Below are 27,569 nucleotides of genomic sequence, written 5' to 3'. Positions count from 1 at the left end.
GTGGCCATTTCACCACCTGAAGCCTTGGTCATTGTCAGTATAAGGTACAGTATGTCAGCAGGATTAAACTAAAGTAAACCTAAATTTTATTATATATTTTTTTTTTAAATTAAACTCATATAAATCTACAAAGGCTTCTAAGGCCTTATCATGGGATAGTCTTACTTTGAAAAGATTGCACCGGAAGTTAACTATATTTCCATGTGTCTGGCTTGACAGTGTTAATGGGTGCGCTGCGCCCGCAGATAAAGTTTCGGCTGCTTCAGAGTCTCTCCTTGCTTCATTTAGAGGAGCATGAATAAAATCCTAGACTTACAAATTAGAATGTAACTTCCCTTCCTTGTTGTCTACTTTTTATCAGATGAAGTTTATTTCCTCAGTATACATTTTAAACTTATTTGCATTTTAAAAAGTATAATAAAAATACAATGCTACTAAATTATATACTCATCATCAGTACACGTAATAGGCCACTACACACACACATATCCAAAACCCCCGCAGGAACTACATGTAATATCAGAATGATTTCTCACAGTGCAGCAAGTTTTCCAAGCACACCTGAAGTGTACAGCGGGTATTTTGTCACACCTCCTTGGCTGCTATTTGGATGTCAATCTTTTGTCTCAGCTGGTTGGACCGGTTTGTCCAGGCTTTCATGGTTTCAGATATTGAGATCACCTGAGCTCTGCATTGCCATGGGAACAAGTTGAGGTGAAAGAGCAAGAGAGGTGTATATGAAAGGAGCGTATCAGTGATGTACAGTACAGTGTGGGGAACAATGGCTTAACATAATACAGGCTAGTTATTTTTGCAGTCAGTTGAACTTCTACAGACACACCATCTCCCCTGAGATTCATGTAATATTTTCTTTTATGGATGACATTTGAGTAGAGCTGCTAAAACAACAGGACATAGAAGGTGTGCTTACTGTGCTAAAAATATAATGTGTTTTGTTGAGGACATGTAATTGTATTCCTTTATTACAATAAAAACTTCCATTAACACTTTTTTAAATTAATATAAATACAGTATATGTAATTATAGCCATATATTTATATATTTTACAGCTTGGGAAGATTGAGTTAGCCTACCTATGTTTTGTTTTTCAAGATAATACATGAGCAGAAAAAATAAACAAAGCAAGAAATTGGGGGGGTGGGGGGCACGCGTAACGCAGATTTCTGGTTACTGTCAGTCCACCCCGACTGACAGTAACCAGAAATCTGCGTCATGCTTCCAGGTACAAGGAAGTCAGACATCTGTAGTGATCACCTGCTGGGACAGGTGAATCCAGTTCTCTTAATGATACAGCATGTTGTACAGTTAGGTGTTAGTTGTTTGATGAACACATGCGGCAGCAGTAACAGAGACTTTGTCCCCCCTGTCACTGGCTGCTGTGGGAAAACAGAAGACAATCAATGATTAATCTGACAACAGCCATCAGACGCTGTGACACATTGGAGACGATGGAGCACCGCATGCAACTTCCTTTCATGTTCACATCACTCCTAGCTGCTGGTTCGTGCAAACAGCAGGGGTGATCATTTAAATACAAGTGTTCAAACATGGAGAAGGAACATTTAAGATCTAGATGCTGATTTCTCTGCAACCCTCTCATATTTTCAACCGGCCTCTGATTGTGTACAAATTAAGACAGGGACCCACACAAAGCAACAAAATCTTTCTGTGTGCATTTATGCAACACTAAAAGAAGCATTTTATCAGTAATACATTTGACAGGTGATGTAATAAAATGACAGTGAATGAACAAAGCTGCCTTCATGTCATAGGTGGAGGCTTTGGCTGCTGCTGCAGTGAGATATGAGGAGGCAGGTCAAGCTGTAATGTCATGAGTCACGTCGGAAGATTTTCCTGATCATACTGAGCATACCAGGTCCGTTACACATTCCATTCCATTCCATTCTCTGGCAGCTGAATGTTACAAGATCAAATATTAGAAATACAGAAACTCAAATATTTAGTCTAACTACACTTTAGTAAGTGTTCATAAAGGATTCAAACTTTTAGGGGGTGTTTAAGTGGCATCAGCCGCACCATGCTCTTCCTCTGCTTAAATGTGATCAAGTTATTCATGTGAATTTATGCACTATTTTAGAATAATTGTATTGCTAATACGGGTAGAAAACACTGTTTTTCACAAATGGTTCCTTATTGTTATGATTTTAACGTTTCTCTTGCAACTACACACGTGTCCACAAGGTGTCACTAGGTTCAGTGTTATCCAGCTCACTCACACTGAAGCCTTGAGGAAGCTTGGACGTGGTTCCACTTGTAAAATACAGTTTGCGGTATAACTGAGTGGATTCATTTATCTTAGCATCAGCAGCAGGAGCTCCAGGATGTTTATGATATGGAGTGGTCAGCAGATGGATGAGGATTTGGTGACAGCACACAGTGGTGGAGGAAGCACTCAATTCTTTAACTTACGACAATTCGAAAACACTCAGTAACAAGTAAAACACAGTACCACCAAACTCAGTCTGTGTGCTGCTGATAATTGCTATACAATGGATTATTACTTCTGACACCTTCACGTGCCAGCAGGGTGTAAATAGTGAACAGAGGTAGAGCTTGTTCTACTGATTATTGTGTCATGTGGTTAAATAAATATAGTGTCACTGTATATGTTTTTAAGCTGTTAAGCACACACAGCGCAGTATTCCCCTTTGAAAGTGGGAATGTCGATACTTGGTAACTTGACACCGCCCATGGCAACAACAGACTTTTTGTCCATGCACAAGTTTTATTATCTTGTCCCAGCATTGAAATATTTATACTTGATCTCTGCAGGAAGATGAGAAGCTGTAGCAGCTAAGAGTTAAAAATTCTGGCACTGACACCAGTTTACCTGTTGTATCATATGAGCAGTTTTGATAGAGTTATTGTGTACTTTATGGAAGTGAGTGTTTTTCCACCACCTCAAAGAAGAACAATCAGCCGCACTCTAATGGTTGAAAGTAAGGGTGTATTGGTAACAGGAATAGAGAAATTAACAGTGAGAGTCATAGTACTGAAGGCCATCCATGTCTTTCTACACAGCTATTGTATTAACTGATAATGCTATATGAACTTATTCATATAGCATGTTTTATACAAGTTACCAATGACGATAAGGAGACTGATTGTACAGTGTGTGTTTTTCTTTTGCCAGCTCTACAACATTTATGAATTATTGTATTATTTAAACAATGAGCTCAATCCTAATCATCTTTTTACATCATTCACCACATAGGATTCAAGTTTGTAGTATAACCCTCCAAAAAGGCACATGATTAGTAATGATTACACCACCTTGTCTGACAATGATGAGTGCGACTCAAGTCTCATGTATATTTTTTTATGGATTGTTTATATAAAAAAGAATTAATTATCCAGTTTACTTATTCTGTGTCCTATATGTCACATGATCCGTGTTTGAAATCATGAGACGCTGACTTTTCTTAAGAAGAGACGAACAGGACCACTTCAAATAGTGACAGTGACTCTGCTTCTTTTGGTGGTAAAGTGTTCTTTTTGGAGATCTGAAAGTCAAAACACTTACGAGCATATAAAAAAAAAGAAGGTTTTACAAAAACAAAACAAACAAAGTGAAGTTTTTGTGTAAAATGTAATTAAGGTATAAAACCTGTGCACATTGCATGGAATGTAATGTCAGATGGTTAGTAGCCTATAATGCACACTGTTACAACTTATTATCTCATACAATAAAAACACAGGAGATAGGCAAAAAGACTTTTCAGAACTGTGTCCTATTCGAGTACACTTCTTGAGTAAATATACTTAAGCTGTTTCCACTGCTTGCCGGCAGGTGTTTGCATATTTTCCTGAATGAACCTGTGGAGCAGGGATGAGCCGGTGCAGACAGCTCTGTGGGTGTGCTGCTGCTCTCTGACAGCAGATGGGCGTTGCCCGGCCAGTCAAATGTCAGTTGCCTTCACTGACACGCCTCCAAAAGGATGACTTCCACTCAAGCAAACTTGGGACGTTAACCGTCCAGGAAAGACCCGCCCTAACCGCCCACACGCTCTATTTTGACTCGTTCTGCCGCTTGGCAATCAACCTGTATCCCATGTGACGTCAGAAGCAGCGCCACACCGGGGCTGAGGAGTGGGTGACGAGGAGCGATCAACACCACCAGGAAAAATACCAGGAGCGATAAAATGCACGGACGACAGCGGTCCGCATTTGACTGTCAGTGAGGCGTTTCAGCACTTGGAGGGCTCGATGTTAGCGCGGGGTTTTGGAGAGCAGTAGGTTCATGGAGTGAAGGTCCTCTGTCAATTGGAGCTGTCTGGTTTTTAGCCAGTTGGCTGCAATTCCAGGGATGGCTCGCTGAGCTAACCTAGCTAGCTAACCGTTAGCCTACCCATTTAGCTATTCTGGTCAGTGTGTGCCTTCGTCTGCAAGGGATACCTGCTCTCAGCGCGTACTTAAATCGGATTTCTTGTCGTTTATCGAGGACCTGAAGCAGTAAGCCAGCCTATGTGGATGGACAGTTTTGACTGCGGCTTATTGTCACTGCGCGGGCGTAACTTACACAGTGTTGGTTTCGGGGCGGCTAGGCTTGTACTCGGCCGGGCAACCAGCAGAGGGATTGTACCAATGTGGCCGTGGCAGCCAGCTGTGTCCCACTGTCTCCGGGACCGAAGTCATTAACGTGGTATCATTTTTTTTGACAAGGCTGAGCGACAAAGAACCTTTAAAGTGTTGACACACCGAAAGTCCATTAACTTGTCACGGTAGCTTGGTTACAACGTTAGCAGCATTTAGCCTACAAGCTAGTGAGTGGTTAACGTATCCAAACTAATTTGGAAAGTGCATCACATAAAATGGTTTTTAGCATATTTGGTGATCACCTAAGTTCCTTGCAGACATTGCAAAATGTGTGTGATCAGCTCACAGTCCCTGTAGCCTGAGGATTTACTTAATATTTTGACTAACGATAAGCTGTCAAATATTTAACACCTGACAGCAGCTTTGCCATAAAAAGGGAGGCCAGGCTCTGCACCAGGCAGCAAGACTATCAAGCTCGATTTTCAGGGTCTGGATATAACTTGCTGAAAACGGACTGCTTCACTGAAGGTGTTTTATTTATTTGATACTTTGTGTGAGGTGTAGCCCGGCGCCCCCTGTCAGACGGGCTTTTCAGCTCATGCAGTGATGACTTTAGACTCCATGATGGCTTGTTGCCTGAGTGAGGAGGCGAAGGAGTCCAAACGAATCAACGCCGAGATCGAGAAGCAACTCCGGCGAGACAAGAGAGATGCAAGAAGGGAGCTGAAGCTACTTCTGCTGGGTAAGCCTGCCTGATCTAACAGTGGCAGGGCTTTTTTTCACTATGCTCAAACCGCGCCACAAAAAAAAACGATTAGTGCACAAGTAGTTGTGATTTTATTGCACAGGTTTTGCATGCAAAATACAGCACCCACAATTGTCCATGCCACATTACCCAGGTCACCACAGGATTTACCTGTGATGTGATATGCAAACCGACATTCCGATCTGTTCCAGTCTAACAGTGTGGTGGCTAACTGCAGCAGCTGAGCCAGGAATTTAAACAATTTAGTATTTATTAGGTGAACAGTTCATTTCATCATAACCTTAAACCAAGATTTGTGGGTGACAACTCTTCTTTGTCTGCAGGGGCTAAGGTAAAAGTCCTTTGACATTGACTGTGGGATTGATGAAAAGTTTGTAAACCAGTAACACAACCACTCACATAACAGAGGAAAGGGATTACCTCCAGAACCTGATGATGTTCATCTACTAGCATGTACCTGCTTTGATTGTTGAGGGTATTTGTCTTCATTGCAGCCAATTTAGACTTGATTTAGGCTTTTTGGTAACGTCACAAATTCACAAAATAACATCCATATAGACAAGAGAAGTGTGTGTATTAAAGTTAAAGAAATTTGAATTATATAGATTATGCAGCTCCCTCTTGTTGATGCCATTGCTTTTAGTCAGCTTCCACATTACCATAGTTCCTTTAAATATGGTTTACATATGAAAGAGAGCTGGTTTTTAATTAAGTCTGCTAGAAAGATGGCACTCTCTCTGGGTGTCTGGGTTGGGAAGAGACCTTCACAGAGGTGGCCTGCACTGGGATATAACTTTTCTCCGGAGAGTTAGTAGGGCCATGTACAGACTAAATTTAATGTTTAAAGCAGAGTAGCACAGCCATTGTTCCTTGTTGATCTTGCTTGCAACATGAAAGTGACAGTATAGTTTTGGTTACACAACAGCATCATAATACCTGTCGGGGATTTAGCGTCACACTAGCTGATACTTTAGAAACCCTGTGGTTTGTCATCATAGTTGGCTGAATACACACTTCCTGGTTTTAAGGATGCTGCCACTTAGCTGCATCAACATCCAACACCGAAAGGCATAACAGCTTAAAAGAAATGATTTAAAAAAAAATGTAGTGTTACTGTCAGAACTCGAGCAAAGTTTCTTGTAAAGTATTATGTGTTTGGTGAATGGGTAGCAAGATCCATTGTAACCTAGTAACCTTGGTCTACAAAAATATGTCTGAAGAATAGCTCTGAACCCTAACTCCTTATTTTTTTTTCTCTCATTTGACATATGAAAGGTAAATAGGAGCTCATGTAGTGTTAATTGTGTTTGCACACTGACTTTGAACGTTTGTCCTCTTCTCATGAGCTAATTGACTTCAATTCAGTTTTACTTATATAGCGCATTTTACAATCAGAAATTGTCTCAAAGTGCTTCACAGAAACCCAGAGCGTGAGACCCAAAGCCTGAACCCCCTTAAGAGCACTGTGGCAAGGAAAAACTCCCTTCAACTATAACTTCATAGATGTGCTGTATATCCTTATGAAGTACACAGAAGGCTACTGTCAGAAGGTTAAATGATTAAAATTGAGGTGGATAATGTGAAGGAGGAATAACACATCACACAGACAGAGAGGGGAAGTTACAAGAAAACAGCAGTTTTTCAGGTAATGGGAGTTCGAAATGTAAGATGTAGGGCAGTAATGAAATCCAAGGCAGGAACCACCAGTGGAGTCAGCCATGGGGTAGGAGAGAGTGAAGGGGCAAGTGACAGTGGGGAAGACCATACTGAAACTGCAGGTTTAGTAAACACACAAATGACATTGGTTATTTGACAGACATGTTGCCAAACAATGATTATAAATACAAAAAGAGTTGCTGGCAGAGAGACGTGTGGATATTGTCCAGCTTTTCCTGCTAACAGATTAGATGGTAGGACGGTGACTCATTAAAAGATATTGATTTGGAAGACATGCTCTTTCCATTGCTGCAAACCCAAGTTTCTCACTTGTTTTTTTTTTGTTTTGTCTGAGCTTATGGTGGGAGTCTGTTGTGATATTACGTAAGCCTGAGTAAAGGAAGCTAAGCTATCAAGCTACAGTGCCAGGTTTGTGTGCACTCTGGTTGTCTCGCTTCATTTGGAAGCCTTTTATGGTTCTTTCATCCTTATATAGACCCCGACAGTAACTTTTTATTATGTTTTGGCTGCATGTGTATTAAGCCTTGAATCTTTCTCTCTAATGGTATGTGCCTTTTTTGAATTATTGTAGAATTTTAAATGTTGTGATGAATAACAAAAGCTTAAACACATTTTTGCAAACAAGTGCTTCTGGTAGAACAGAAACAAAAACTGACACACATTTGTTAATTACTCTAATGTTAAATTGCATAGAAAACTTTTCCTTTGAACTTGAAATTTGGGTTAATACAGCATGAAATGCTTATTTGTTACCTAAAAAGAGTATTTTGTCTGATGTTTTATAGGAAGGCAATTATCCAAGCTGTTTATCAGCTACAGGCCGTCTTTCCTCTGTGGTGTGGTTATCTAGTACATGGTGGAAAAGCCTGGGTCAGAGGAGTGCTCTGCCGCCTGCTCTGTTGCTAATGAAAGTCACAAGTAATTAAATGTGTACAGCCGGAGCTCAGGGAGCTGCTGTAACAACACCAGTTTGTGAGCCTTCTTCAGTAAATAGGAGCTTTTTTTTAATGTCGGATCGACTGTTGTAGATCATTTTTACATATAATTACAATGTCGGATAGGTGCACATGTTTCCTGGGCTCCTTCAGTGATTGGGTTGGACTATTAACAGGGTTGTTCATTTCTTCATCGGTTTTCATAAAAAACACATCTTTTCTGGTTATTGTAAAGTTTTGTGTTCTTATGATATGCTTTTGTCAGAATCACAGCTGTGCCTTGTAAAAGGTAAAGCTATGGGGTGTGGGTGTGTGTGTGTGTGTTGATGTCTAACAGCTCGATTATGTTCACCAGTTAGTCACCAACACTGTCCGTCTGCCATTTGGTGCTCATGAGGTTATGTTCACTGGTGCTCAAATCCAACATTCAACATTCTGTACACCTGATAAGCTAAGGCACGAGGCAGTGCAGGATATTTACCTGAATTCATAATTGAAATGGGAGTCAGGATACTGTGTATGTGTGTGTATATATGTGTACATATATAGACATATATGTGTGTGTATTGTATATGATACACTCACTGAGCACACACTTCATCTGTCAATGCACGCACCGCTCAAACAGGTCGGTAGTACCTGGGTTAATACGTATTTGTTTTTTGGCAACACCCAAGGATGTCTCATGCATACAGCCTACCTTCGCCTATTATGGTTCTCTTAGTGTGTCTTACAGTAAGCCAAGCAGATAAGTTCTACGTTAGCCGTATTTATTTGTATCCCTGTTAGCTGCTGCCAAGGTAACAACAGGCATGGCGGGATTTTTAGAAATAACGAAATTGCAGACAGTACAGATGAGCACCCACATACAGATGATAAAATGGCTTGAAAGAGAGTGTGTGTTTGTACACACACACACACACACACGTGGTAGAGTTGTGGGCCATTGCAGGGATGCCCTCTGGCATCCCTGTTATTCTCATAGACACAATAGCACTGCTGAAGGCAGAGTTGGCAGATGCTTTCCTGGATCCTCACTCCCACAACTGTATGTCTAACAGCACTGACTGACAGTCAGCCAAGGTTGATAATGCTAATCATCACCCACGTGAGCTTATTCCCAGCCTGACCTGGCACACTGGTGTGATGGTGCCAACAAACTCATTGTTATTGTAGCCATATTCATACTGAAGTGGTATTCTACCCCATGTGGAAGTCACATGTACCTATAGTTCCATTACACCTAGATGTAAATTGTGTTTTAACAGCTCACAGCTTTCAACCTGGCTGTACATCACAACTTTAAGTGGGATACTGACTCTTACCTAGAATAAGAATGATTTAATGTTACATTAATTGTGACTGCATTGTAACATCATTTTAATAACTGATCATTTTACCTTCTCTCTTGATTAATTGGTTGGTCTATGAATTGTTAATGTCACATAGTTTCTTCAGGCCCATTGTGAGATCTTTCACATGCCCTTTTTTATTAGAACAGCTGCCCAAAACATTAAAGTCTGATAAGGTTTCTTTTACTACGTAAAAGCAGCATAAGTACATTTTCGCAAACAACCTGTTGCTTACTGTTTACATTTGCACTGTAGTGTATTTCTAAAACTGGGTCTGGATGTAGATTGTTTTTTTTTAATTAAGAAGATTGCAGCAGATTGCAGTTTGCAGCTTATTATTAAGACTTGATGTATCCTTCCACCCAGGAAAATGTGTCCATAGAAAAGGACACAAAGATAATTCATCAATCCCTGTCTTCTCATCTTTGAAAAGATGTGTTTGTCCCCATGTTACATTATTGCTTTATTACACTAAGCAGTGCATGGGACAGATTAGCATCTGGCTGCCAGAAGAAGGTAATGCATTAACTGCTACTTAAAATGAAGTCATCAAATGTAAAGGGTCATTTAGGTTGTATCATCCACTTTTTAACCATTTTTGTTTTTTTGTTAATTTATTTTAAGTGTTTCAATAGTCATAATTGTGTCTGTATGGAATAGAACCACTGCTCCTTACGTCCCGATTTTCAAAAGCAAACAAAAACAAGACTGTTCGGTCCTTTTTGTGCTTGTACCGACCCAAATGTTTTTTTTTCGCCAGAGGTGTATGTATTCAATCTTAAGCACTTGCACAGGCTGGATGAAAAATTGAGTTTCACAGTGTGGTATGAAGGCAAGACAGGTAGGTGTTTGTAGTTCTGCACTGTTTGTCTGGTTGGCTCTGTTGGTTAAGCAAACTGATGTTGACACACCCAGAGTTTCGGCAGTTATGTGGCAGTCAGGCCTGTGAATGACTGCCCAGTGTTTCTTATGTCACCGCCTGTCTGTCATCTCATGCTGATGATGGATTAAAACCTTCTAACATGACCTTCTATTTCTTAATTTTTAGATGTATAGTTTCAGTATACATACATACATAGATGACTGGCTGTTTGAGTTAAGACAGAGAAACAAACTAAGCAGCTGTGTTGTGGCACCTGCACAAAGAGTCAGTTTCAGTTTGTCGACTGACTGTGACAAACTAATAACTTGATGTTAATAGGATTTGAATGACATATAAGAAGCCCTTTGTTTCATTAATTGTATGACTTGGTGGATGTGTGCGTGCATACATTCACGTTATAACAATCAGACTGGACAAAGGCAAAAGTTCTTTTGCATGATTACATAGCAACACATCAGTGGTGGGCAGGTTTCCAACAAAGTCTTGGACTAGGAAGAAGGAAGTGAAGTTGAAGACTGATCACAGTTACTTGAGGGATCGCAAACTACAAAACCCTGTCCAGTGGGAAACACTGCTGTTCTAACACAACGAGCATTTTGATTAAATGGGAACCAAAATAGGCAGAATGATTAAATTGACATCTAAGTCCTTTAGAAGGAAAAGTATGCTGGGAATTTTCTCAAAACTCCAATCGAAATCCTGTGCCTGCTGCTCCCCCCCTCTCTGTCTCATTCTTTCTTTCAGCCAAGTTCTAGATGTGCACTTACAGTCTTCTTGTTCCATGCAGACACATTTCAAACATCCAGATTCAGCACAGGAGCTACATGGGTCCCCATACTCCCACCCATTCCTTTCAGTAACTCTCGTATTAAGAAGGCATGTAAAAAATGACGGTGATCTGAAGTGAGCACATGAAGATGAACTGTGGCGTAACATTGGATGGTAGAGGAAAGGGCTGGCAGGTGTAAAATATGTGTCTCCCATAAGTTTCTTTGCTGTAGAGATTTTAGATTATCTAACTTTCTAAGGATTATATATAAAATATAATAATAAAACCAGAATTGAGCAGATAGAGTAATGATATCCTTTTAAGAAACTACCATATTTTCGCGACTATAAGGTGCACCTAAAAGCCTAAAATTTTCTCAAAAATCAGCCGTGCGCCTAATAATCCTGTGTGCCTTATGTATGGGTTGAGTACCTGAATACGTAGACTATGTACGCTGGCAGCACGGTATTGATATGCACCACGGTGCATGAGAAGTCGGCTTTCACTGTTGTTCTCAGTTGCCATGGTAATGGACAGAAACTTCTGCCTATAATCATTTTTAAGAGAAAGACGCTGCCAAAAGAAAAGTTTCCAACAAGAGTCATCGTGAAAGCCAATCTAAAGGGCTGGATGGACAAGGAGAAAATGAGAGTGCCTCAGGGAGGTTTATGTAAAGAGACCGGATGGTTTTTTTCTCGCATCACCGTCCCTGCTGATCTGAGACTCCATGCGCACACTCGTCTCACCGCCAGTGTAAAAAAACAGGTGAAGCAGATGAATTCAGAGCTTGCTGTAATCCCGGGAGGGTTAACAAAAGAACTCCGCTGGACATTGGCATCAACAGGGCGTTAAAAGTAACGTTGCGAGCGGCGTGGGAGTGATGGATGGCAGCCGGCAAGCTTTCTAAACAGCCAGCCGGCAACGACAGTGACAATGACTCTGACAGTGAGAGGGAAGCTGTTTATTGTACATTGTTGTAATAAAGTTCGACTAAACTCGCTGTTTTGCTTCCGTTACCCTATTTGGGTAGAATGTATGTTTTAGCGTAGCATGCGCCTTCTAATACAGTGCGTCTTATGTATGTGTTGAGTACATAAATAGACCCTGTAATTGAGACTGCGCCTTATCATGCGGTGTGCCTCATGGTCGTGAAAATACAGTAATTAAATTAAACAGATTTTATCCCAATTTTTTTTTCTTTCAATTGATAGTATCTGTTTATTACTCCACACTTATTGCAGCTGTTCAGGTAACCAATGGCAAAAAGGAGTTGACATGTGGAGGGATTTCCTCCACACACACACACACCTTCCTGCAGAGGGTGTGTGAAAAGGAGCCGCTAAGGATACAGTAACTCTTAGCAGCTGCACGCAGTGTCTGCGATCTACTATAGAAAACCACTGTTGAATGAAGTAGACTGCACTGAAAGCAAACTCATGCAACATTTCAATTAAATAATCAAGTACCCCCAGGATGTGTGTTTAAGTACATTTGTACATTTCCAACTTGGAACCACTAAAGCAAGTTAGACGGTGGATTCTTGGTTTCAAACGGTGTTAACTCTTCACTTGCATATTGTGCACGTATGATGAATAAAGATATGCAGCTGTAGAAAATTCTCTTTAAAATCTCAATACAAGACACATATTCACCTAGAAAAAATAACCTAACTGCATTTAATAAAAATAAATAAAAGTTGATTGCTGACTGAAAAAATATAAATGCGGATGCTGGGATATACAGTGCTGTGCTGTGTTTACATTTAATTGATAAAGCCACTTCAATGCGACAGTAGAGTAGCTCAGTTGCTTTTCTGCGGTAAGTCTTTTTTAAAGCAATCAGTTGACTTGAATTGAATTCATGTTGTGCCTCCATGGAAGGCCAGTTTAAACCTGCAAAATTAGAGGTCTAGCTCTTATAAATCTCAGGAGAGTTTTAGATAAGTAGAAATCTTTTGTGAGAAGGGTATCCATAACTGTGTAAATGTAAAACAACTTTTAAAAAAACCCATCTTCTACAAACTACCTTTGACCCAGGAAATAAAATTCAAATCTTTGGTAGAAGTACAGGTAATGCTTGGGCAAACGACAGTTGTTCAGTTTATGCAGTCAGTCCTTCTTCACTAAGCTGAAGCTTCCTGTTTGATCTGCATGGAGAAGTTTTAAGGAATCATTTACTCAAAGTTATTATCTCCACCACTTTGTCACACTTTGCTTGTTCTTCCTTTGTCTCTTGTCTTTTTGACTCTCTTTTCTTTTCAATGTGGATGCCAAACTCCGCATTAAGGTATTAGACTTGGCCTTCACCTGCCTGACCCAGTGAAATGTATCTGGTTCTGTATTTTCCAGTTCTTTTAGAGTTAATGGTTATTCACCTGAATGACTAATACCCCGATGCAGGTGAAATAAAGTGATTTCTGCTACAGTTAATGGTCGCAGTAGTGTTGTGTCTTGGCTTGTCCTCACCTCAGCCCCTTTGACTTCTCTGTTGGGGGTTTTAACAACTGCTGAAACCCCTAGAGTAGGTGCTTCTACTTAGTCAGAAATCAGCTCTCTTTTCATCAGCACACATCTTCTCCTGCATGTTCACCTGTGAACAGTTGCCAGTTGACTACTTTGCTGTTTAGCTACTGCACATTAAACAGCATCCAAACAGGCTAAACAGTCTGGCCCTTACTCATCAATACCACTAATAAAATCCCTATAGGAAAGTCTCACCACACAGCAGCCATCCTGGCAATGCCCCCAGGCAGTTATTTCAGCTTAACAAGACCATGCCCCTGTTTACACGAAGGGGAAGGAGCCCTAATTACAGGACCAGGGCATAAAACTGCATATATAAAACCACCAGGCAAAGCTGGATAAAAAAGGCACTTAAAGTTGTTTAAATGTTAAGGCACAATAAGATTTGAAAACCCTTTTTCCATCGACTAAGTGTGTCCATGTGTACATTATTTTAAAATAAAGCTACTTTTATCATTTATTGTTATTATATAATCACACATATTGGTATTTGCTTACTTGTATGGTCAATAAAACACTGTAGCAGCAAGGAAAAGATATGCAAGTCTCTTAGCTGTATTTCCGTCAGTGCAAAATAAGCTGAGCTGACATAGCCGATAGCCGAAATGTTTCAGTAAAAAAAGATGCAAAGTATAGTTCAATTTAATTCACTGAGGAAACATTAAAATAAAAGATGGACTGGGGCTTATTTTTAGCTTTTAGCAGAGTACCACAGACAGCCTGCAGTGAGTAAGAGTCTCACTGTGCCTGCCTGCTTGCCTCTCTTGCTATGTCTAGTCTTGTGCAGACAAACGCCTTAATTTATTAATTTTCCCGAGACAAACTTATTAATATATATGCTCAAGGTGTGTAGTTTTGATGCCGTTAAAGTCAGCTCTGGAGCAGACTCACTTGTTTATCTGGCATCGCACACTGTTCCTCTGGCCTCCTGACATCAGTCACTGTAGAGTAATGGAGTCAAGTAGACCCCACAGCGAGCAGAGACCATGTAGCTCATCTAACAGATCATCATACAGTTGTTGTTATATTTATATATATATATATATATATCTTTTTGAAATTATACCTAAACATCATCTCTGCCTGAGGGCAGACTATGTGACAATGGCTCAGGTAGGCTGTCACATAGAACCTTGTGGTACAAAGTGGGATTACACAAGGCTGCAAATGGTAGTTAACGGGGTTAACGTAAAGCTTATTGACTAATGTGTTATTTCTGGTTCAATTCTGACTGGGGCCTCTCTGTTGGGAGTTTGCACGGGTACTCTAGCTTTCTCCTACATTCTAAAGACGTGCTTGTTCGGTCAGTTGGAGAATCTATATTGCCCATGAGTGTGAATGGTTTGTCTGTGTATGTTGCCCTGTGATGGACTGGTGACCTGTCCAGGGTGTACACAGGTTCTCATCTTTAGATAGTTGGGATAGGCTCCAGCCTGGTATGGCCATTATTTTTATATGTGTTTTGGCTGAAAGAAAGGATGTTGTGGGATTTAAAAACCTTGTTGTAAAAAGTTGCATGTTTGTCTGATCTCGACAGTTACACACTGAAGCCTATCAGCTGGTGCGGTCTGCCATGTATTTAGAAGTCCAGGGCAGGAGTTGCCATGGGAACTAGCATTGCCCCCTCAGGAGTAGCTCCAGCAAGTGTACAGTTGTTGTTTTTTTTTCTGTCCGTGAGAAATGCTTCTGCTGGGTTTTCCAGTTAGGCAGGAGAACAGTGCTATCTGTTGAATTAAGCTGATCATGCCTGCAGGACATGCCCCTCTCATCTGGATGTCTGTGTTTGGAGAATTCAAATTCACATGAATACACACATGCTTAAAAAGCCAACACAGCTCATGTATGCCTTCCCTTTTCACAGCCTTTGTTTTTCAGCTTGTCTTTATTAAAGTTTATTAAAGTCACTTCAGGAGCACCGAGTATGGAAAAGGAGAGCAGGGAACATGTACACTCAGGATTTTTCTTTCTCTGTCCCTCCCCACTACCCTGTAACGTCCCTCTCTTCTGTTCAGCTCTTTAGTCAAAGAGAAAGTGAACTCTCCACTGCTGTGTCTTGACAATTGCTATTTATGTCCGTCTGTCAAAGACATACTCTGTCTGAAGGGGAAACTCCAATGTTGCCTGACCTGCCTTCCACAGTGAAAGATCCCGTCTGGTTAGAGGGCAGGCAGTGCTCAGGGCACTCTTTCACTGTACACTCAACTATACTCTTCAGTCAGCAAGAGTCAAACTTGTGTCTTGTCACCTTTGGGCGACATTTTGTTTCACTCTGCCTGAGGAATACCAGCTGTACTTCAAAATCTGTCACTACAGTTATTTTTTGGTAGTGGAGCTGTAAAGATTATGAGCATTTGTATTTTTTTTTTTTACAACCACCTAATAGTACCAACTCCCTCTTAAAGCACTGTAAGAGATTTAGCAGAACCTATAGACTACTGAATGGCTGCTATCATGGCTTTCTAAATGGCAGTGTTTGTCATTACACCATTTTTGTCTGTTGCTTTGGCCCTAATTTATAGTTCAGCAGGAATAAGTCCTTAACATGGTTTCCATTTTTGCACTTGTGATTCCCCTTTCCAGGAGGTTCTTGTATTTGAAATCATATTTATTTAAGAAAAACATCGAAATCTTTGGCAAGTATGAAACAAGACATTCAAAGAAAACTGTCAGTTGGAGCCCTAGTTGAGTTAAGTACAACAAAAACGAGTGAAAAGTACAGACCAGAGAGAGTATGTGTAGCTAAAACTGCAATGACTCAGCCCAGAGTGTTGGGAAAAGTGAGATTGAGAGATGAGTGGTGAAGAGCGCAAGCATGGTTGTAGAGGAAGAAAATAGGTTGTGGAATGGGGGTGGAAGAGAGAGTATTGCTCTGGTTATGGTGAACATAGATGTTGATTTTCGCTTAGTCTGCTGCCTGCCTTGTCGTTTTAAATATTCCTCTTTGGTTGATGACCACAGTGTACATAGTTCTGATGGTTTCATCTTGACTCTGTTGTCTGCCAGGCCTGGAGTGGTAGTTTGCTCACAAAATATGTCCAAAAGATGCAGAACCTGCTGGGGACAGTCCAGTGGAGAACTTTTGTGTGAGAGCATGAGAGTACTGTGGGTACAATTTGTGTAGTTATGTATGTGAGTTTGCATGATGACTGATGCAAAGTTGGGGAATTGAACTCAATGTACCCAGGATTTGCTTAGCTGAGGTGAGCCATGCAGCCCTCATGTGGTGACCACTGCCAAAACAATCATGATATTGCAAGATTACATTGCACATCCAAAGACACTAGAACCAAGATAACAAGACAATGGTTAGACCACAATTATACCAAAAAAAACATCTGTCTTTTTTTTGTTTTTGTCTTACCTAGTGTCTCTTAAACTCACAATTCTTGATCACCAGAGTGACATAGAGTACGGCCTGCATTGGTTTAACAGAGCATGGTTTGGCATTGAGGTCTGGATTATCGCCTGGGGTCATGACAATGTAGATTTCCACTCGGTGTTATGTTTTAGTACCAGAGTGTAGGTGGACAGACGAGGTCAGCCTGTTGCAAACACAGACCAGTTTATTACCACAAAAATATGAATTATGTAAAAAAAAAAAAAAAAAAGCTTGCCTCTTTGGCTAACTGTGAATAGCTTAGCACCCAAAGGTCTTTTTATTCTACTGCTCATTTACAACAGACATTTTTTTATTAAGTACATTGTGATTTTCTTTTCTTTTCGTGGGCCACAGCAAGTATAGTGAGGGAGACCTCATGTATGCATTTTTTCAGTGGTTGGCTAACCACCATTGCCCTGTCTTGCTTTCAGGCACTGGAGAGAGTGGCAAGAGCACTTTCATCAAGCAGATGAGAATAATTCACGGATCAGGCTACACAGATGAGGATAAGAAGGGCTTCACCAAACTGGTCTACCAGAATATTTTCACCTCAATGCAGGCCATGATCCGTGCAACAGAGACCCTCAAGATCCCCTTCAAGTACGAACAGAACAAGGTGTGTACCGTCGAGAGTGAAAATGTTGTTCACTGTTAATGGATTCAGTCTTCACCAACACAGCCCAGATAAAACAGGTTTTAGTCAGCATAACTCTTTAATAAAATGCCTACAGATGTTTGTCTTAAGTTGTTGATTTATTCATAAATGTGTTTTAATGAATGATGTCTCATGAGTCAGCATTGAACGGAGCTTTGAAAGTTTAAATTGTCACATATTCTACTTTGAAATGCCAGACCACTAACTGCACTTGATTACTCACTTCCATACTTGTGTGTCTGTTATTTTTATGCAAACTGCACATTTATATACGCTGTTAGAGGTGGAGCTGCAGTATAAAATGTTTTTGATAATACCATGGCCTTTCTAAACTCACCTCAGTATCATTCACTTACTTTAAAGAAATTTAAAATTTTATTTATTTCAGACAGTGACACGCCGTTAATAGTGTCCCTTTCTGCTTTCTTCTTTTAAGAACAATGCCCTGCTGGTGCGTGACGTGGACGTGGAGAAGGTTACTTCATTTGATCAGCCATACATTAGTGCGATAAAGATGCTGTGGGCCGACCCTGGCATCCAGGAGGCGTATGATCGCAGGAGAGAGTATCAGCTCTCAGACTCAACCAAATAGTACGTCTTTCATTTGTTATTCTACTTGAATGGCCGAGTATGTTTGTGTATAATTGTTTAGGCAGTCTTGGTGCTTAAATACACCTGACTGGAGGAGGAGCAGATGAGGTCAAACAAGGAAAAAAACATGTTTACAGTTTTATAAGTTATTGCTAATGTTATCAATTGTGTCAATTGAGTTAACACTTGGGGAAAAATAGAAAGTAATGCATAATGTATTTAGATCTTTTTTTCTTTTCTGTCGATGCTTGTTCTGTTTTTTTGTGTTTTACAGAAAACAGTAGCTTATTTGTTTTTTGTGTGCACCACTGGCCTTGTACTCTTGAGACAGTTGGTTTGCCTTCATATATTCTGTCACATATTCCCTCCTCCTCCTTCACAGTTACCTTAGTGATTTAGAACGAATAGCATCACCAGTGTACGTGCCCACTCAGCAGGATGTGCTGCGGGTTCGAGTGCCTACCACCGGCATCATTGAGTACCCGTTTGACCTGGAGAATATTATCTTCAGGTACTGGTGTCAAGAGCTGCCAACGATGTCACTGGTTGGCTAGCTGGACAACAGTTGGTCAGCCAGTTGGAAACTGTCGATGCTGCTATTTCCATCTACCCTGTGCTGCACACCGGGGGCTCGGCACTTTTAACATGTCCCTGATGGTATGCTCTCAAAGGACCCTCTTCAAAAACAGGCCCCAGCTTTCCTGTCAAGATTGAGCCATTTTTATTTACTTTTAGGCTATCTTCTCTGGAGTGCTAAATCATCCATGTGGAGTCAAGTAAAATGTCCACAGTGACCACTTTGACAGGGGCAGAAGTTAAATCTGTGGGCTATTTTGTCTTTGGGAGCTGCCATCAAGGATGAAGCTGAATTTCTAAGAGAACATTTGGGGAGTAGTGCTATGAAATGTCACGTAATCCCCTCATAACTCTTGGGAATGGTCTTCTTTGGTCGTTACATCTGGACTGATGCACTTGCTTTTGGAGGGGGTGTGCTTTATCTGCTGTTATGCTTCACTTTCCTTTCTGTCTTTTGTTGTGCGTCCTGTCTCTAGCTATCTAAGTGATCTGGATCGTATCGCTGAGCAGTCCTATCTACCAACTCAACAGGATGTGCTTAGGGTTCGAATCCCAACCACTGGGATCATAGAATACCCTTTCGACTTGCAAAGCATCATTTTCAGGTAGAAGACCTACACTGCTTTGACTAACTGCAATTTTGCTCTCCATTCCCCTGAAATCTGTGTCAAATGCTTAACATGTTTTTTTGTCCCCATTTGTCCATATAAACCCATCGTTACAGATTACAGTGTACATTAACTTTTACCGTTAGATTCTAAGATGATTCGCACAAAATTCATCCCCTTTCATTTATATTTCATTTGACAGCACACTGGTTATGACAGAATAGCCACTCAATTGTATTTGTGTAGGGCAGCCAAACAAACTTACATTGTACTCTTGATTTGGGTGTGGCCAGTATCTTATTTCATGCTGCATACGGCACAGCTCATCTGCCTCTATTCAAGCAGTGCTCAAACATTGTTTTTTCTGCATTGACTAAAGGAAAAGATTTCAACCAGTACTGTAATATGCCATGGAGGCTCCATACTACTCTACCATAGATTTTTAAACTTGATACCCCAGGGGAAAAAAACAACTTATGTTAGTGAGAGAATATTAATCTGTTGCCTTTTTCAGTGGAATTACCCACGTAAAAGAAAAAAACCTGCATATGCATGTGGGAGATATTATTTTGATCATTCAGTCCGAATAAACAGGAAATGGGATGCAAAAGAGCAGGGGAATGACACAGAATAACTGGTAATCGATATACATCTGTGTTATAACTGCAGTCTAATTTGGTGTAATGAAAGGCAGTCTAGATGAGTCATTGTAACATAATAAAAACAGTGTTATACTGTAGAGTCTTACCTATTTTATCTGTTAAGCTCAGAGATGCAGCCTTCAGGACACTACACACTCACTGGCTTTGGACCAGCCACAATTGTGTAGAGCAGCTTCCCTTCCTTCTCTTGCAAAAGATGAGGAGATAGAGATGGACCCAGGGAACAAGAGTGATTACAGAAGAGTGCAAATCGATAGGAAGCCATCATGTCAGCCCCCTCCTACGCTTGGCAAGGCTAGAAATAACTCTGCTTGCAATGAGGCTGTGTTGAAGTGGTTCCCAGCAGCCCTGCTGCAGCTAGCCAATAGGCTCTGCTCTGCATGGCTGTGCAGCTGATGGTGAATCACTGCATGCTCTCAGTGACATCAGTATTGTGCGATGAGACTCAAAAGCTTAATATGAAATGGCAATGAATGTGAGGTGTCCAGTTTTAATGAGAGAAGAGTGCGATAATTGAGCTGTACGAGAAAGTGTTGTCACGTTCCTGTAATTAAACATGGAGTACACTCGATGCCGGATGAGAAGTTTGCCTAGCTAAGTATGTGGATAGTAACAATCACATGTGAGATTATACTGCTGCTGCTTGCAGTTGGCAAGCTTGAAGCTGCAACAAGGAAGCCTTTCATAGACAAGCATCTCCATTAGGCTTGCTTCCTTCTCTTTTAATTGGCTTTTGAAGTCACAGAAAATGTCATTTCACTTGGTTTATCCAGCATAGGAGAGCTTATGGAACTAAGTAGGTCACTCATCCTTGCTAGAGGAAAGAAAAGGAGGTCGTCTGATGTGAAGGAGTTTTATTTTAAGTTGTCTTCTGGAGGACTCCATTTATCAATGCTGTCTCTACTGATGGCAGACGCACCAAGTTCACCTTTGTCTGATCAATGTTTCACCGTGTGGATGTCAAATGATATAGAATATAACTTGAAATCTTCTACACAACTGCAACTCAGAAGTTTAAAACAGTCACCCTCATTTTGTCATTTCTGCCCCGTTCAGTTTTCTTCTAAAATTAATCAAAGTTACACATTAAAACGGAAGAAATGGAAAACCAGTTTATCCTTCATGCAGGTCTAAGAATTAATAACCACGTAAAATGTCTATCTAATCTTCTTTTTTCATCTTCCTACATTGTTTCCTCTTGGTTCCCCTCCTTAACTGCTGCTGCTCACATTTTGCATCTTGCTTCACTTGGAAATATTTTAAGTCTACATCTGAATGTTCACATTGGAATGGCATTGTTTGTATGCTCATACATGCATTCTGTTTTTTTTTTTTGTTTGTTTGTTTCATTTTTAAAAAAAAAAAAAAGCTTCGCTCTGTCCTCCTTGCTTCTCATTGATTCTCATTTCACAATTCATCTGTCTATAGTCACAGTGCAAACGGGCTGTTTGGCTTAAACTACACTAGACTCATTGGATATTATTTTTGAGGCAAACTTCTGTAGTAAACACATGATTTAAAATACACCGTAATCTCGATGTGACATAAAAAAATTCAAATTTGGTGACATTTTCAAGCTGGAGGCCCCTTTGCACTGCTAAATGTTCTTGGAAAAATCATTCCTAACCTAAAGTGACCCAGATTGTAGTCTGAAGCACTTCTTGGTTCCCTCTATACTCTGTTATGAAATAATTAATAATTGAAAATAAATGTGATTAAATTTAACTAAAGTGAAATTTTGAGCTAGTGATTAAAGTGCATGCCCCCCTCTTGTCAGTGAGTGACTGATTTTAAGCTAATTGTCTTTTTTATGTAACACTTCTGCCCTTCATCTCTTCCCATCATGCTCCTCAGAATGGTGGATGTAGGGGGTCAGAGGTCAGAAAGGAGGAAGTGGATCCACTGCTTTGAGAACGTCACCTCCATCATGTTCCTGGTGGCACTCAGTGAGTACGATCAGGTCCTGGTGGAGTCGGACAATGAGGTAAGACACCAATGGTTCAGATGATGAATTTTTAACTAACATTTTCAAACTGTATTTATATTGAATGTCTAAATTATGTTATATATATACTTGAAATCAATAACATGTTCACACTGAACAAGATGGTTCTGTTTACTTGGGTTGACTTCTTGCATTCACTCTGGCTTTTTTTAATGTGTAGATAGAACTTGGTTTGAGTTCTATCTAAAGGGAGAACTTTTTTCTTTTTTCTTCTTTTTTTAAGATAAGAGGAAATGGAGCATTCAGACAGGCATCATTTGGGCTAGCTCTATATGTACACAATTATTATTGGTTATTGGCAAATCTCACATGAAACTGAATAACAGTCTTGTGTCTGTTTACTTCTGAGATATTTTGACCATGTTGCTGGCTTTGGCTCCTCTGACCGTTTAGATAGAATTATCCCTAATAAAGCTAATGTGATCAGCCACTGCATGCCCTCTGCTCCTCTCCGACAACAAACCCTTTCTCTGACCTGGTCATATGATGACTGGGCTTCAATACACCAGACCCAGCTGCCAGCTTGACTCATTACATCTTCTGTACATCCAGTACAGTTTCATGGTCAAGAGTTTATCAGGGTGGGTGTGGTGCCTCAATGAACAGACGACAACATATGTTCATTTTTGCCATCTGACACATTTCCTGCTTTTAATATGTGTTTGGTAAGAAGTAGTAGGCCACAGCAGACTATTCAAATGTCATTTCTTAACCAAGACAACCCTCAGCAGAATTTAAGCTTTACAGTGTGCAGAGATTATCCTGTTGTGATGACAGACTCCAGTCTGAGACTTTGACCCTTCAGTGCAGTCAGAGCCTGACGGGATTGTTTTCAAACATCTTTGATTTCATCGGATCAAGTCTGGCCAAGACTAAACTGTAGGAGTGGTGCTGGCAAGCAGATGTTAGATAGCAGCGTTCATTCTTAAGTAGTTTAGGTGAGTCTTGCCACACACTCATATGTTGTATATGTGGAACTTGTCTGGATTAATGAACACAACAGTGCGGTTAATGTCAACTTTGAAGCTGATGGAGAAACTCTATTGGTTCTCATCAGTTCTCAGTACCTCTTAACACCATCCAGCTGCAGGCTATTAGAGACAAGATAAAAGTTATGCATCAGGGAAAAAGTCAGATCACAGCTAAGCTTCTCTATGAAGGTAAGCAACAACATAAGAAAAGAAAATTATAAAAAAAAGATTGACTAAATTAATGCTAATTACTTCTTTATGAGGCTAGAATTAATGAACCTTGGGTAATATTACTTGAGTGAATGTTTGTACGTTTATGTATATGTGATTATTTTTCCATTTGTCCTCCTTTGTTTCTGTTAGAATCGTATGGAGGAGAGTAAAGCTCTGTTCAGGACCATTATTACATATCCCTGGTTCCAAAACTCCTCTGTCATCCTGTTCCTCAACAAGAAGGACTTGTTGGAGGAGAAGATCATGTACTCTCACCTGGTGGACTACTTCCCAGAGTTTGATGGTAATTTTTCTCCACTTAATATTTTGTAGGATTTTTTATTACCCCTTTTACCTTAGAAGCAAGTAAATCATCATCTAAATCATTTATAAATGAAACGGTTTTTCTAAACTATAAACTCACAGTCAGTGTAATATTTTAGGATAGAGTGACACCTTGTGGTTAAAGGCTGTACTGCAATAGATACCTATATCATGACCATTCATAACAAAGTCCAATCACACCTTCCACAACAGTCATAAGTCAAATACATCACCTACACCTAAAGTTTTTATTGTGATTAACTGATAGAATTGACTAAACTAGAATTAACTGTAAGTTCAGACATTAACATGTCATGGCCTGTCCCTGTCCCAGGTCCCCAGCGGGACGCCCAGGCAGGCCGGGAGTTCATCTTGAAGATGTTTGTGGACTTGAACCCAGACAGTGACAAGATAATCTACTCCCATTTCACCTGCGCCACCGACACGGAGAACATCCGCTTCGTCTTTGCAGCCGTCAAAGATACCATTTTGCAGCTCAACCTCAAAGAATACAACTTGGTGTGAAGGAAAACGAGGGAGAGGGAGAGAGCAAGCAAGACACCTGCAGCCCCCCCACACACAGACACAAATTGCAGAATTCACTTCTAGATATGCATGAAACATAACACTGCTCAAGGAGATGAGTATTAGATGCTTCATACAAACCGTACAAACAGTATCCATGTTTGGTCCCTTTTTTCCCACTCTGTTGGTTTTGAAGGAGTGGCTGTCTTTATTGCAGTTCTTTAAATTGCTCCCCTTGCATAATTACACTTATAACACACTAAAAGATAACACTCCCTCCATTGGTCCCCCTCTGCAGGGGTTTTGGTCTGCTCCTTTTGCACCTCTTGGCATGACTCACATTTTTCTTTCTTTACACTACATTATCACTTGTGCTTGTGTGTTGGAGGTGGGTAGAGGGCCTTCTCTTTGTAGACTACACTTGGACAAAGGGCTCTCTCCCGTACTTATTTAACCTGTGCATGCTACACACTACAGCATGAGGGCGCAAGGCCAGGCTGCAGTGCCTGGACTCTGCTTGTCTGCAGAGGGGATACCTAACTTGCAGTGATAGGAATATATAAACAGGCAGTGTGGGGGTGCAGTTAGGTACTTTGTTCTCCTGCGTCTTGAATTGTGTATTTGATGATTTTGTTTAGCCGGCCCCAAATCGGAGCGCAGAAGCTCTGTTGAATGTAAATAAAGTTTTCATGCTGCTCACACAGAGTGAGGGCTGCACAGAGACAAAGACACGCTCTCTGTTGAAGTTGGATGCTTTTTCTTGGTTATATTATTACTGCTGTGGTTCTCAACTTAAAATTGACTACACAAACCTTTACAGAAGACGCCACTTTTCCCTCTACACTGCCCCTCCTTTTAAAATGTTCACGACAGCACTACCAGTATTTACATACAGTACATCAGCTCCTCTGTAATTTTGAATCACATTGCCAAATTCAAACCACCCATGTTTTTACTGTAAATATAATTTTACGTAGCCAGTATCCTCTTCAGAAACTACAGAGAAAAAAAAAACAATCGGAAACGTTCATTGCCAAAATCAGATTTCTCTTGTCGGTTTATTCAGATGTCAACAACATAACTCACTGTGTGACATTTCTTTGTCTAATCACACATGTAATAACAGTACTGTGATTTCTTTTTTTCTTTGATGGTGAGAGTAATTTTCCTGTGCACAAAGTGTGAATGATGACACCAGATTAGTACAGTGCAATAGTCAGTTGTTGATGACAAAGCTTTTTGCGCTGCCGGTTCGCTTCAGTTGGTCCATCCAAACGGCTTCTCTCTGTAATCACCTTTATTCTCCAGCCAACATTTGATAAGTGGTCACAGATAGTGAAGACAGTAAATAGTTCTTTTTTTTGTATGTCTAATTTATCAATCGGATCTACATGTTGTTGATACAGTAAACGTCCTCCCTAGTTCCAGCTCAAATTTTTTCCAACCTTGTGGATGGGAGGAGATTTTATACTGCTGTAAAATATCAAAACTATTTTATGGACAAGTGTTCTATCTTTCTAATGATACTTCATATATTTAGTTGTCGCAGTTCTGTTTTGAAATGCCTGACAAAGGAAAACTGTTTCCGGTTCAGGTTTGTGCTTTATGCAAATAGGAAAATGACAAAAAATACTTAATTGTTAAATATTTACTGTTCAAGGATGCTTGCTTTTTTTTTTTTTTGGAAGTTTTTACAGATATGCGTTGGCTCTTGGTACCAATCCCATATCGTGCGTCTTGCCTGATAGTTGTGTAAATATTCCATTAAGCTGAGAGTTGACAGATGGCTATTTTTGTCTTCACAATGTAATTCAGGTAAGTTTTCATAACTTTTTCATCACAAGGGCTACTCCTAGCAGCTTTGGTAGAAATGAAAGGACTCTATGGATGGCATAGAGAAAAAAGGTGCAATTAATTAACTTCGGGGAAGGGAGTGGGGCGGGGAGGGGGGTCTGAATGAAGTGTGTGTTGACATCCTGTTGAGAGTGATGGCCGCAGGTTCAGTGAAGGGTGGGGTGGGGATGCAGCAGTCCAGAGAGGCCTACACAACATTCCTGAAGGACGTCTGGTGGCTGTTTGGCTCTTATTCAGCTTTTTTGCCTTTTAGAGGAGAACGGCCAAGTGGTGTTTCCTGAGGTGCAGAAGCACTTTTTATTTTTAGTGTCCAAGCTGTTGCACCTTACCGCACTGTTGCTCCTCCTATGACCTGACCTTTTTGGCTTCATTATAGTTTCCACTGTGTGCTTATGCATATTTGCCTCTTCATTGGTAGTGATCCCATGTTTGACTTTGACAGTGTTGTGAGTCAGAAATAAAAGGGAGTGCTGGGACAGTTTGACCTTTATGTGCACATTGAATGAGCTGGAATTGTCAGATTAAACATCAAAGAAATTTTCTGTACACTCTGATATGCTTCCACTGTACTGGGGGATAGTTTGGTAGAAGGTGTGTGTCAGATTTCCTACGCTTTAGGGGGAATCTGTACACTGCGATGCAAAGTGCCATTTGTTATGATGGTGTTAAAGAGCTCAGACATAGTTTTACTTTGGTTGCAGTTTTGTTTTCGGTAAAATTTTGGTGCTTCAGCAAACATTTAAAGGCCTTTTTTGTCCCATGTGACCCCAATACAATTTCAAAGATGGCACAAATATATATATTTTGATGTGAGGAAGAATAAGCTAAGAGCTTAGAGAGGAATTTTGTGTTCTGCTGCACTGCTGGGATACCTCGGTGATGTCCGTTTTAACATTCTCAGCATGGCTTTCAGGGCGTCTGCTCGGCTCTGCCTGAACTGTGGCTCACTACCTGAACAGCAGGCATGTGCTCTTTTACACATTTCCTTATAGATGAGTTACTGTCCTGCAGACTGACTTGATTCAGCTTCTATTGCTTGGTCTTTGTTCAGAGTCAAATGGCCACGCTGAGCTATCAGAAGAGCTTGGTGTTTAGAAGTTTTTGTTTCATTCCACACAGAATGCATTTTTTTAAAATCCAGTACAAAATACTGTGCCAGGCAAAAGACAGGAAAGATGATTTTAAAAAATATTGTTAGAACCGGACCCAGATCTCTGAGGTAAAACTTTTGATTCATGTTTATTTCTTTTCCAGATGAAGCTTTAGCCTCAGTATTAATGTATTTATTGAAACTTTTGCCAAGTGAAGGTACTGAATTTGTGTTTCGGTGGTAATGATGGCGAGCGAGCGAATGTGCTGTGAGTTTACGTACGCCATTCTCCACGCTCTCTCTCTTCTTCTTTATTTGACCGGACTGTGTATTCTCTCTCTCTGGGTCGAAGGCACTGAAACTGCACCACTGCAATGGGCTTGCATTCATGCAACTTTAGATGTCCATTCAAGCGCGCTCGTTGGTACTCTGAGGTCGCTGTGTGTGTGTATGTGTGTGTGTACATGTCGATGGCTATCGCTTATGCTTGAGCTCCATTGTGGTTAGAGGGATGGACATACAGTGATATTAAAAGCTATCTTTGCATTGTGTTTTCTCTTTGGAAGGTTGACACACCTTAAGACATGTATTTAGGACCACTTAAGATGACAGATGTTTTTTTTTTTTTTTTTTT

General features: G+C 40.4%; 1 protein-coding gene across 2 annotated transcripts; it reads left to right on the top strand.

The window, feature by feature from the left end:
* The first annotated feature begins 5,184 nt into the window (after positions 1-5,184).
* Positions 5,185-26,611, top strand: LOC114435061 (guanine nucleotide-binding protein subunit alpha-11). 2 transcript variants are annotated; one of them, XM_028404581.1, is made up of 7 exons: positions 5,185-5,320; positions 17,293-17,477; positions 17,953-18,107; positions 19,160-19,288; positions 21,808-21,937; positions 23,293-23,446; positions 23,801-26,611. In XM_028404581.1, exons 1-7 carry the CDS (start codon positions 5,185-5,187, stop codon positions 23,989-23,991), a joined length of 1,080 nt encoding a protein of 359 aa, XP_028260382.1. In that variant the 3' UTR covers positions 23,992-26,611. The 2 variants fall into 2 exon arrangements, with proteins under 2 accessions (XP_028260382.1, XP_028260383.1); XM_028404582.1 differs by lacking the exon at positions 19,160-19,288 and adding an exon at positions 18,490-18,618 and having other exon boundaries at positions 23,801-23,991.
* Positions 26,612-27,569: the final 958 nt, after the last annotated feature.

The sequence above is a fragment of the Parambassis ranga genome, chromosome 4, assembly GCF_900634625.1.
Source record: "Parambassis ranga chromosome 4, fParRan2.1, whole genome shotgun sequence".
Taxonomy (NCBI): domain Eukaryota; kingdom Metazoa; phylum Chordata; class Actinopteri; family Ambassidae; genus Parambassis; species Parambassis ranga.
Note: the sequence above shows the minus strand (reverse complement) of the source record. Positions and strands in the feature narration are given on the sequence as shown.